General features: G+C 48.4%; 1 protein-coding gene across 1 annotated transcript in view; it reads left to right on the top strand.

Annotated features, from left to right (window-relative positions):
• Positions 1 to 2944: 2944 nt before the first annotated feature.
• The window catches only part of CACNA2D3 (calcium voltage-gated channel auxiliary subunit alpha2delta 3), a gene marked incomplete at both ends in the record, with an annotated part of 784748 nt that continues 775070 nt past the window's right edge, over positions 2945 to 12622 (top strand). Inside the window, 2 exons of the mRNA XM_082847776.1 lie at positions 2945 to 3066; positions 3735 to 3816. Of these exons, the coding sequence (XP_082703902.1) occupies positions 2945 to 3066; positions 3735 to 3816 (204 nt within the window). The remainder of the gene's footprint in view (positions 3067 to 3734; positions 3817 to 12622) is intronic.

Raw genomic sequence — 12622 nt, 5'->3', positions numbered from 1 at the left:
GAAGGCTTTCTTGGTCCCTTGTCCTGATGTGGCTGTACGAACCCCCTGCTTTGGTTTGGAGACCCTCCTTTAAGTGGTTGGGTGTCTTTGGACAACGGGCTAAACCTTTCTGAGCCCCTTCTGTTAAATAAGAGTATGGCACTAGAAGGCTGAGAGATCCCTTTCAGCACTGATTTTTGTGATTCTGGAAAGGATGATAGAGTTAGTAGCTGATAGGACTTCAAATCTGTGACACTTTGAGCTCTGATTTTATTAATATCAGATAGTTTAAGTATTTTTTTATTTTTGAGAGAGTAGGAAGTGTTTAGTGGGATCTTTCTTAAATGTGTTGTGCATATGCTCTCTTTAAGATGGTCCATGTATAAGTTACAAATGCTCAGGGTGCTGTGATTCTCTGGGGTTGCGATTTCCTGCGCCAGGGCTCCTCTCCCGGTTCCTCTCCAGTTGCCCCCAAATGCCTGTGATGTTCACCTGCATAAGGCTGGCAGAGAATAATGACTTCGTCATAAAATGTCGTCATGATCTTGATGCCCAAGTGGCTCTCAATATAGTCCAGCAGTCAAGTGGTTGTTTATATATGACTAAGATGTATGATTTTGCTGTGCCTCAATTTTCTCATCAGTTAATAGTCATAACAATAATATGGACATTACAGGTACATTTTCTTCGTGCATACTATAGTTGACCTTTTGTCAAAGTTTATAATTATGCACTTATCATTACGGCTTTTGGAGTAAAGCCTGTCTCCCTTAATAGTGTATAAACTCCTTGAGGGCAGGTGTCTGATTTGTTCACCAGTGGGTCTCCGGCACACCCTACGGTCCTGTCACAGAGATGCTCGACAGTTATTCACTGGATGAATGAGGGAATGCATGAAGGCCATTATCATATAGATATTACATTGGTAGTGGACTGTAGGCTTATAAATAAGGACTAGTATGCTTTCACTCACTCACACTTATTCATTCATTTAGAAAGAAGGCTTCTGGGGTCTGACGGGAGAATTATTTTCCTCCCAGCCCCCAATTTGAGCAGCAAAGCCATCCGGACCCTTTGCCCTGGGGTCAGGCCGCGCTTGTCTCCGTTTGGAAGTGCTAGCACACTTCCATAGACGGAAGGTGTGCACAGAAGCGGAGAATTCATTATAACCGGTTAGTCATCCATGGAGATTGTAGATGCTGCCCGTGGGCGGGAAGCACCTGGCGCTTCCCGGGCGGGGCCTGTTCCCAGAGCTGCGCCCCAAGGTGGGAACACGACCCGCCCACTGAAGCCCCGGCTCTCCCCGCACTCAGCAAAAACACCAAGGGCACCTGGGCGGTCCTTCTCCCAGTTCAGTCAACTCTGAGATCCAGCCCCACATGTGCTGGGGTAACTTTTTGCAGGGATGCTGGGCAGGAGAGCCGGCCTAGATTCTCGCCCGGAAGCACCAGAAGGAAACTGGAGCCCACCCTTGCTCTCTCCCCTGAAAGCTGAGGGCGTTGAGGCAGGTGACGGGGAAGGTCCCAAAGCCCTTGTAGGGGAGTCATACAAACCAGGCGAACCCAGGCGGCGGACGCCCCGGGAGACCCCGCGTCATCAGGAGCGCGCGGCTTCCAGGGGTCAGTCGAGTTGCGCTCGGTGGGTCAAGGATGACTCAGCCTTGCCCGGGTCGGTCTTTACTGCCGGTCGGCGCGAGGGCCCCACAAAGTTCCCAGTCACACCCAGACCTCCCTCTCGCAGAGGCCGGGGCTCCGAAGCCGGGTCCCGAGCTGAGGACGGCGGCGAGAGAGGCTGCAGGGAAGCCTGGTTCCCCGGACGCCCAGGGCTTCTCCGACTTCCTTCCTCCTCGCCCCCGCCTAGGCTAGCCGCTCGACCGCGTCTCCTGCCCAGCGGGTGGGGGTCCGAGTGGGGAGCGGGTGAGCCCCCGAGCCTCAGAGGACTCTCTTACTCCCGAAATCCAGGGAGTCCGCCAGTCAGGATAGACTTGGAGAAGCAGTGCTTCCCCTCCCGACCCCCCAACTCGCCGCAGTCGCGCGGACCCCGGGCCCCAGCGGGTCAGAGCGCGAGCTGCTCGGAAGCCCGGCCCGGGTTCAGGCGCGCCAGGGAGGCCCCGCTGCGGCCCGAAACCGGGAGCCCCACGCTCGTGTGCCAGCGCCGCGCCAGCAGCGCCGCCCTCCGCGCCTTCCCTGATCGGCGCTGCGGCCGGAGGAGCAGCCGCGGGCGGCCACGCAGCAGCGCCCGCGCCAGACAGCCGAGCCCCGCTCTCATCCTCACCGCACTCAGCCTTGCCCGACCCAGTCCGCCGCCGCGAGCCCCGGCCCCTTCCTCAGACTTTGGCCTCTTCCCTGCACCCCTTGCCCTCCGGGAAACTGCGCGGCGGGGACGGGAGTCGCGCCACCTCCGTGCTCCTCAGGACCCGACCCGCCGCCGCCTGTTATCCGGCCGGGCCCTAGCCTCCCGCCTGCGCCCCGCCCCCCAACCAGCTCTGGGCTGGGGGTTGCGGGGTCCGGCCCGGGTCCAGCCCGAGAGTGGCGTCCGCGGCGGCGGACTGCGGAGTTGTAAAGAACTCGGCGGCCGCAGTGGGCCGGGCGGGGCAGGGCGCTCTCAGCCGCGTCCAAGGACACTGGAGTTTCCAAGTCCCCGCCCGCGCGGCGCCCCCCGCCCTCCCGCCGCGGCCGGCCGGACTCCTAGAGCCGCCGAGGCGGGGCCGGGCGGCCGCCGCTGCGAGAGGCGTGTCTCCCTGCTTCCTCCCCCGCCTGCCTCCCTCTCCACCTCTCTCCCCTCCCTCCTCCTCTCCGCCCTCCCCGCCCCGCTCCTTTTTCTGCTCCCCGAGTGCGCCCGGCGCGCGAGAGGCAGGCGGGGCGGCTTGGAGCAGGCAGCGCAGCGCGCTCGCCCACCGCCCGCTCGGCGCAGCTCCCCGCTGCCGCTCTCGTCGCCGCCGCCGGCGCGTCGGAAGGAGCCTAGCATGGCCGGGCTGGGCTCGCAGCGGCGCGCGTCCCGGGGGGCCTCGGCACTCCTGACCGCCGCGCTTCTCTTTGCCACGCTGGGGGACGTGGTGCGCTCGGAGCAGCAGATCCCGCTCTCAGTGTAAGTGCCAGGTCCTGTGCCGCCCGGGGAGGGTACCCTGCCGCCCGCGACTCGCTGTGCCCAAGTTTGGGCTCCTGCAGGTGCGGCCGGCAGGACCTGCCGCGGGCGTCGGCCTCGCCTCAAGCACCTGCCGGCGGGGACCCGCGTGGGGCGGCGAGACTGGGGTGGGATTCCCTCGCCCCCTCCCCGGGCTGCGAGGGAGACCTGGAGAGGCTCACCGCCGGCGACAGCACCAACTTTGAAGCCTGTTTACCGCATGCAACTTCCATGGGCCGTTTATTTACCCCTTCTTTGCTATCTTGCCATCTCACTTCTTTTTGGGGAGGGGGGGATGGGTGGATTTCTTTCGACTAATCTTTGCCAGGTGATGCTCAGTTTGGGTGGTCAAGTTCTCAGGCAATTATTCAAATAAAATTCAGTCGTCTTTCCGGAGAGCCTGGGACACTTTGCGCATTTTGAACTATGTGACCCCCTCGGGCCCCCTCCCGCGCTGCGCTCTGCAGTTTGGTGCTGGCAGTTTCTACCAAGGCGCTTTTTCTGTCTTTTTTTTTTTTTTTCTCCAATGTTATACCGCCTGGCTCCTTCAGCCACAGCCCCGTGTGTGCATATGCGTGCGTGTTGACTGTGACACGGTGTTACATTTGTTCCTGTGCCCTTTCTCCCTGTAGGGTGAAGCTCTGGGCCTCTGCTTTTGGGGGAGAGATAAAATCTATTGCAGCTAAGTACTCCGGCTCCCAGCTTCTGCAGAAGGTAAGGTTTCTGTGGTGGCAGGAAGCGATGATTTTTCCAGCACAGAAAATGGAGGCAGATTTAGTTTTCCAAACAAACGTGAACCCCGAGCAGCATCAGTTATCAGAGGTGTCTCTGATCCTCCGTTTCTTGGCAATGTACTGTGCAGTGACTTCTCCTTACCAACCGGTTATTTTTAGATGACACTTGATTCTAAACACAAAGAAAAGGAGGATACTCACTGGCACTGTCCTGGCTGGGGCTCGGAAACTGAGTGTTTTTGCATGGCTCTCCTCTCAGTGTCGGTATTGCTGTTTCAGTGTGAGAGCAGATGCTCCTCTGGCCAAAAAACGCTAACTTCATCCAAGGGGCAGAATCAGTGCCTGTTATGATGTCTTTCACCTTGCCTGCGTTGGAGGCTGGGGTTCAGTATATCAGAGAAAGATGCTGCACTATTGTTTGTCATCCCCGCAGTTGTACGATCCCATTATTCCCCAATCATCTAGACTCAGGGCTGGGATGCATTACATCATTACAGATAAGGAGAATGAATGTGGTTATCTTTCCACTCAGCTGCACTGCTGGGTAATAACCTATGAGAGTAGTCTACAAACTTAAGAAATTGGTCTGCATCCATATATTCTGGAGAGTAATGAGAATGCAGAATTGATTATTAGGCTTTTATCAGAACCAGCATCAATTTTAATTCAAACAGGCAGCATTATGCTTAAAATTACATTGTGAGATATATGGTCTTTTGCCCTACCCTCTAAGAAAAAAGGGGAAAAAATGGGCCGGGGAGGAGAGATTAGAGGGGTTAAAAGAATTTCAAGTTAACAAATCAACAGGATGAATCCAGTAATTCTCTCAAAGATAGAAAATAAAATTGGCCTTTGGGGGATAATTCTCTGATACAAAAAGCTTAAATTGTTAAGTTAACTTTTAAGTATTTTAAAATGTGCTTTTTGGGCCAATGTAACATATGTGTCATGCGTGCTGCCTGGTAACCAAGTACGTATTTTATTTATGGCATTCTGCTTTAGAGAGTAGAGTTTTTGGGGACATTATATGAAACAGTTTGTCACATGAAATCCAAATATCGTAATGAAGCATGAGCCCACAGTGGAATGACAGAGGTTAGCCTGGCTTAAAAATTGCCAATAGCCATATTCTCTGAAACCATGGAAAGACTGTTATCACAACTCTGTTATTTGGGGACAGAGTTCATTGAATTATAGGCAGTTGATAAAAACTTGAGGTTATGATGTGCCTTTATGGTCAGTGATAATTTACATACCTGTGACCTGCCTCTCAGTTTATAGGAGTTGCCTTTTTTGCTAGTGTTCTTTTAATCTGGACCAGTCTGTACTCAGCTTTGGCATTTTGCCTGCGTGTCAGATGTTTTATGTGAAGAGTTCTGGCCTATTGCATTGCCTGTGTATTTTGCTTATGCTTTTAAAGAAGAGAACATTTTGTATAACTTTAAAGAAATATTTTTCATCTGCACGTTGTAGTTTAGTTGTAACAACTCTGAAAGTAACCCTTCAGAGCCTGTGAACTTTTTTTTGTGAGGGGGCTGTGCTTACATATCTCGTATCTCACATTTTGTAGGAGCACGTGAAATATATGTTTTCCTTCTCTCTGAAGTTAACACACAACACACACACACACACACACACTGCACAAAATCCCATCAACCATATTATTGGCTACTCTATAATAGCAAATTGGAAAAAGCTAAAATGCTTCTCTTACCTTATCAGCATCCTTCTGATACTGTATTCACAAGCGTCGCTTTGCTTTTGTCATGTTTGCAGCTTGACAATTGGGTAATTATTTCCAGCTGTTTGTGGCTTTGTTGTCATTTCTTGCTGTTGCCTGGCATTTTGTAATCTGATGCATGGGGAAGGTGAGGTGTTGGTGGGCGTTAGGTTCTGGGGTGGGCATTTATTTGCTCTTGCATTTGGATTGCAGTCACTGGCCATGGAGTCCTGCGATACCCACCACTTTGGCTTGCTAGGCAGGGACTTCCATGAATGATGGGGCAGGGCATGTTAGACAACTTGGGGAGGTACCTTTTGGCTGTCTTGGCCCATTGCCCCCAAATATGATTGTATTTTTATAATCAGAAAAGAAAATTGATTTCGAGAACTCAGAGTATGAATGAGAAAGGATGTGAGGTGCTCAGAGTTGGGGGAGGCATAACATCATTTGGAAAAGCAAGGAGACAGTTGCCTTTCTGTTGCTTATTTTCAAGTTTCTGTCCATTTGCATGCGGAATTACTCCTGAGTTGAAACTCTGCACCCTTCCATCACATCACTGCATCCTTGACAATTAAGATACTCTCGAGATGAGTTAGAAAACTTGGTTGATAAATGCATTAACACTGTAGTAAGGGGACCCAAAGGTGTTGCGTAAGAGTCTGTAATCATACTTTTAAGGCATGGACATTTAAACTTGATTTTCAGTTAAGTAAGGTATATTGTATACCACTGTACAAGTTTATGTACTCTATGTAGTTTTTCTAATTGACACTTTATGTTGTGAATTGATGCAGGATGTTCATTTTTAGAATGGGAGTTTAGTAATTTTTGCACTAAGGCAAAAACTTTACAAAATTGTAATTGTGAATATAAGTTAAATAGTAATTGGCCACCAATTTTAAAGTGTTTGGAGACTGGGAAAACTACCATTTTGGTAACAGGTTTTTATTAGGTAATATAATTCGAGGTAGCAGTATTATCACTGATTTCCTCAATGTAAATATAGCTATTTAACAATGTACCTCACTGCCATGGCTTTAGAAAGGAGATTTCATCAGTTGTTTCTTTGTTTAATACCGTGGCTTTCATTACTTTAGCTTATGATAATATATTTGGTACCCACTGCCAGACTTTTCCTATTTTTTTCTTTGCTGAGCACAGGAATAGCAATCTGTTTGTTCCTTATAAAGAGGATATTTTTGATCGTATAAAATGCTGTAGTCCACATTTTGGCAAAGTTTTGTGTTTCCAGTACAGAATGGAAAAACGTAGGACTCGTGTATGGGAGTTGGAGTCAATCTTGAGAGGCTTTAGTTGTTATAGGACAGCGGGCCCCTGAAAGCAAATCACTGGAGTGTGGCTGTGTGCCTGTGTCCTGCCTTCTTAGCTGGGAGATACTGCAGGGGTTTCCATTCACTTCAACTTTTAATTAACTTTCCTATTTGACATATTCATGCCAGTATTCAGCTGCCTCTATCTTGCTTCATTTTCCCTAAAGAATGCGCTTTGTGTGGCTTCTTTTGGGGAGGCATAGTTTCATTACCTCTCTATTTTGGTATTCAGTGAGAAGCATTCTAGTAGGTCCAGTAACCTAGGCTGTTAAACTCATGGGCTCCACACCCCTAACATTCACAATAAAAGGTATTAAACTGGCATGATTCTCATTTCATCCTTCTTAGGGAGAATTTGGTAGGAGCTGGGTTTGTCATTCTGTTTGGTTCTGCATTCAGGGAACGCATGTTCATGGGAATGAAGAGTTCCAATTATATTTAACAGAATCGTGATGATAAATACACAGCGGAAATACAGGTACTGTGTGTCTCTGCCATTAATGCTAGAAAAGAATTGACATTTACTTTGGATGCCTCATGCAGCTCTTATCAAGCGTGCTCTCCTTGGAGTGCATAACCAGGTTTTTGCGTTATCACCTATATATTGAGAGAGAGCGGCTTTAATACGTGAATGTGATGTCTCTTTCCACAGGACAGAGTCAGCAAAGTAAAAGGTTGGTTCTTTTAAGCCATTTTGATAATTATGACTTTTGATCAATGTGGAAATTGATGGTCTTTTAAATAATTAAATAGGAATATTCATTTATCAGGAATTGGGTAGCAGTGCTGTGCTGCCTGTAGGAAGCCTGGCACTCTATGGATTGCTTTTACTGGGGAGGCGCTACTAGGCTGAACATTTTTGTTGAATAAACACGGTTATTTGTCATCCCACGAGATTAGTGCATTCAACCTGTGATGCCAGTGTTTTAATTCACAGCACCACTTCTATTACTGTACTTTTCCCTGGCAGATTATTTTTCAAAGTCTTGAAATCTCGGAAATGACAGTTTTCAGTCTTTCAGGGCAGTTTATTGGTCTCATTAGCCCAGTCACCAGGACATCCGCAGAGCAGGATAAACCAGTTAGAATTCATTTCGCGCATCTTACCCACACATATATCTTATTGTATTTGTACACTCACGCTTGGTCACTTGAGGACCAGATAAAGTTCTTTTTGTATGGCTTTGCTAAGTGTTTGTCTGAGCCTCTTTTGTTCATTTTTTTCTTTCCTTCTTTTTCTCAAAGTTTCTTTTCTGACAGAAATATTTCTGCTTTGCTTTTTCTCTCATTAGGAACTGCTGCAGCCTGAGTTGCTCCGATTTACAAATGCTAGTCAAAATTAAGGGAAATGAAAACATAGGCATGGTTTTCTTGTTGGAGGCAAATTTCAGACTTTTAATTCCAATGTGGTTATTAATTTTGATCAATTACTCAGGTGATCTCAGGCGGGTTTTATTTTATTTTATCTTATTTATTCTAATACCAGTGTGCATTTAGGCAAACACATGAGTACCAAACCACCTAATAATTATAAAGTTTGTCAGGCAAGGGCAAGCACAAATAACGTTTCTAGTTGTGAAGAAGACATAGCCGTGTATCATGATGAACAAAAGTGAAAGAAATGTGAAACCATTACCCCAAGTACCTGTGGCCCTGCAGGATGTCCCATTGTCCTGCAGTTTGGATCACATATTTGTGGAAGTCAGGTTTGGGGTTTTAGGCTTTTCAGTCTTTGATCAATCCTCGCCTAGGTGTTTAGAGCTCCCACGTACGTGGAGCAATAAATGACTTGGTATATTGGGCTTATCGAAAGAGGTGTACATTCTCACAAGGATCCTTTGTTTCTGGTCTGTCATTAATCCAGATCTATCATTACAGATTACCAACAAATAAGCTTTTTCTTTATCCAAAAACACATCCTCTGTCAGAAGTGAGTGGCATTTATATTGGGGGTCCCCCCGTCTTTTGCAGTCACAGCGCTTGTTGAGACCCACAGTGTCTTCTAGACAGACTTTTCGCAGATTGCGTGTTCCCTGGGACACTCAGATTGGACTTAGAGGTTTGCTGTGGCTGAGACTGAAAAAAAAGGAAATAGATATTATAAATGCCAGCCTATGAATTAGTATATGAGATTCTCCCTCCCCCGACCCTGACTCCTCTTTTAATGTAATTTTTATACAAGAGACATAATGGCCTATGCTTCATCTTCAGTGGCTGCAGTGATGCTTTTGTGTATCATGGAACAAGAGGAAAAGTTCCTCATGTCAGGCTCCTGGCAACATTGATAGAATCTTCATCAGCCCTCTTTGGTCCATTAAACAAAAGTGAGCTTCTCCTTCATGAGAAGAAAATGATGCAGAGGAAGAGGAAGATGCTTGATTTCCCTGAGTATTTACTGACCAGCAAACTGAGGTGATCGTTCCTGAAGTGCAAAGTCAGCCTCAGAGACCCCTCTCTGACACAGTCCAGCCTGGACCACAGCTCACCCTCAGCAGATGAGGCATCTGTACAGCTGATGTGTTTTAGGAGATTTCTCTTTGCATAGCCAGCATGTCTGCTTTTCAGAAGAAAGTTATTTTACAGGCACAACTTTGAAAAGGGTCCAGGATGTCTTCAATAAATGGTAAACATTTTAATTTCCATTTGCTTTGAAGAACACTCGTGTGCTCATTCCAAGGCTGTTTAAATAAGGCATTACATTTATAAGGTGTATTACAGTTATATGTTGCAGAGCTTCCCGGTTACCCCAAATCAAGATTATGGAAATAAATAACTCAATAGTCAGACTATTAATGGGCATTTCAAGGCCATATTGGGAAGGAGAGCATTATCTCTTGACAAGAAATAGATGGCTCTTCCGTCAGTTTATGCACTGCCAAGTGTTTATCTTGGCACCCAATATTGGAAAACAGTACTCTCCCAAGGTTAAAAGAGCTGTTATCCATGTAAACGATCTGGACAGACAAGTTGGGCAGAGCTGCAAATGGCTGTGGGTTCACAGATCAGACCTCTGGTTATCCATTTGAGGTGAAGCAACTGCCAGTCGGTATTTTGGGCTTGCACATGTCATTACCATTATACTTATTAAGTTTGTGCGTGTGTGCGTATGCCAGTAGAAATGAATGCTGCTCATCACAGAATGCATCAGGTGCCGCCTGCTAATGGGGAAGATTGTTCTTGTCCTCTTGTGCTGCTAGCGAGAGTGGCTTAAGGCAGTGAACCAGGGTGCTGGGACAGAACCGAATGACCCAGTCCACCAAGCTCGGTTTGTCCAGCTTCTGAGATTTTATAGGCAGCTGCAGCGGAGGGTCTGCTGAGACCAGGAGCAGCTACATAATTTGTGGGGCCCAGTGCGAAAGCGAAACGGGGACCCTTTGTTAAAAAATTACGAGGAATTTCAAGATGATGATAGCAGAGCGTCACAGGGAGCACGGGGCCCATTGGGCCTGGGTGAAGTCCCTTGAAGGATGGGCCGTGCTCATTTCGGCTTTCTCTTTTTCCTGCTGGGTAGCTCATCCTCTCATTTTATTTTTTATTTTATTTTTATTTTTTTAACATCTTTATTGGAGTATAATTGCTCTCTCTCATTTTATTTCAATGTTCTGGCCACAGTCAGTTGGGGAGGCATCCTTTGCCCATCTTTCTTCATCATCATAATAGCTGCAGAGCTTGGAACATTTTCAGAGACACATCTTGGGAGATGCAGTGTTGTTAAAGCAAAGAAAAAGGTCACTGGCCTAGGAGCCTAGGAGCCCTGGTGTTTGTCTTCTTATCTTTTCTGTAGGCATTTCCTGAGTGGCCTTGGGCAAATGGTCTAATCTAATAGTAAAAACATGTAGCATTCACTCTGGTGTACCCACGTTCCAGGTACCATGATAAGTACTTTACATATGTCATCCCACTGAATTCTCTCTACTACCTGATGAGTCAGGAACTACCATTCACCCCATTTTTCAGATTTAGAAGTTGAGGATTACAGAAGTTAAGCAGCCTCCCCCAGGTGACTGACCTGGGCTTCTGGAGTCTGCTTGCCTGGTCCCTCATCTTTGTGTGACCTTGTTCCATCTCAGTTCTAGTTTGAAAACAATGTGAATAATACCTGTGTTTCCCTACCTCACGGGTGTTTGGGAGGATTAAATGAGATAACGTCTGGGGAATTACTTCGGAAACAATCAAAGCCTGGGAAGACAGCTGAGAGGACAGGGTTTGGAGTCAGATGGACTTGTCCTTGAATCTCAGATCTGTGGTGTGACGCTTCTGAACCTGCACCCTCCAGTGTGAGAGGAGACCAGTGCCTTCTACCTTACAGGCTGTGGTGAAGGTTAAATGAAATAAAATACGCAGAGCACTTAGCATAGTACCTGGTATGTAGAAGCTTCCTGCCATCGAACTGTGGAGGTTATTATTGGTGGTGTGAGACAAAGACAAGCTCTTAAGATAACCTTCATTGAGCATCTGTGGGGCTGGCTCCATAGACATGAATGAGTGCGTGAACAGGGGAGTGGGCCCGAGTGCTGGCAGGTAGGAAGGTGGTCCCACCTGGCACCTGACAGGGAGGAGCCTGGGGAATCAGGTACTTCGGAGCAGGAGGGGGCTGCAGGGGACCTAGCCTCTGCCTAGACCTTCGCTCTTCTCCTAGAGGTCAGCTCCCTTCCCGTAAGAGTCAGGGCGATGCCCACATGAGGAATCGGGGTTGAAGAGCCTCCTCAGGGTCTTCCTGTTACCCCCGCCTTGGCTCACGCTGCTGTGCAGGTGGTGTGTCAGCTGAGGAAGGGCCGAGGGTCCCCAGTGCTCGGAGTGAGGCCTGAAGCCTCAGGAGACACAGCGGGCCCAGTGACTCCCCCACTGTGGGAGTGCATTCAGAAGCCAGCCACGGACACCTGGTGCTCTCCAGGTATTTCCTCCATGAGAATTCTTCCCGCTAGGTTTGGAGGACTCTAGATTTCTCCTAACAGCTTCCTGGGGGAGTGATGCTGGAGACCAGACAGGGGATGAGGCACCTCACTGGCAGGGTGTCCTTTCCCCCAGTCAGGTGGCGGGGAGGTGCAGCAGCGCATGGGGACTGCCATCGGCCAACAAGTCATGGGAGGCACTGAAGGGCATCCTAGGTTCCGTGGCCCTTCCTACTGGCCCCGCCCATCTCCTCTTCAGAGCTTGGCACAGCCTGTTGTTGTGTTTTGGCCTTTGAGCATCTGCGGTCCTCTGTGATCTCCTTAAAGACGTTGAATGAGTGCCCCTCTTTGTGTAAACATTGGTACTGACTCTGGGGGAGATGACGCTATTGTAGTTGCATAACTTTTAACCATTGTTTATGCATAAACCATATAGTCAGCAGTGGAAGTCACTGAGACGTCAGTTATGAAAGTCAATGTGCGAAACCTTTGGTTGCTCTACTTGGGCCAAATAGTTCAGAAAGTCACCCAAGAGCCATTTGTACCTGGGACTCTTACGGAACTACAGGGTCTGCACTGGTGGCTTCTCAAAATCCACCAAGATCATAACCAGCTCAGGTGAACAGACTGTTCATTGGGACTGGACAGGGAGGCAATGGGCTTTTGGGGGGAGTGTTTAATGAGCCAAACATTCTTCATATTAAAGTAGATAACGCAAGGCATCTGCTGTGGCCCTTAGTTGCACTGGGAGATGGCCCAGGTTATCTACCTCCTACAGGCGGGGCTTGCAGCTCAGGGAGGTGGTGCGCTTGCCACGTGGTAGGGCTGGACTCAGACTGG

This window comes from Leucopleurus acutus (assembly GCF_964270905.1).
Source record: "Leucopleurus acutus genome assembly, chromosome: 10".
NCBI lineage: Eukaryota > Metazoa > Chordata > Mammalia > Artiodactyla > Delphinidae > Leucopleurus > Leucopleurus acutus.
This window is presented reverse-complemented; position numbering and strand designations above follow the sequence as displayed.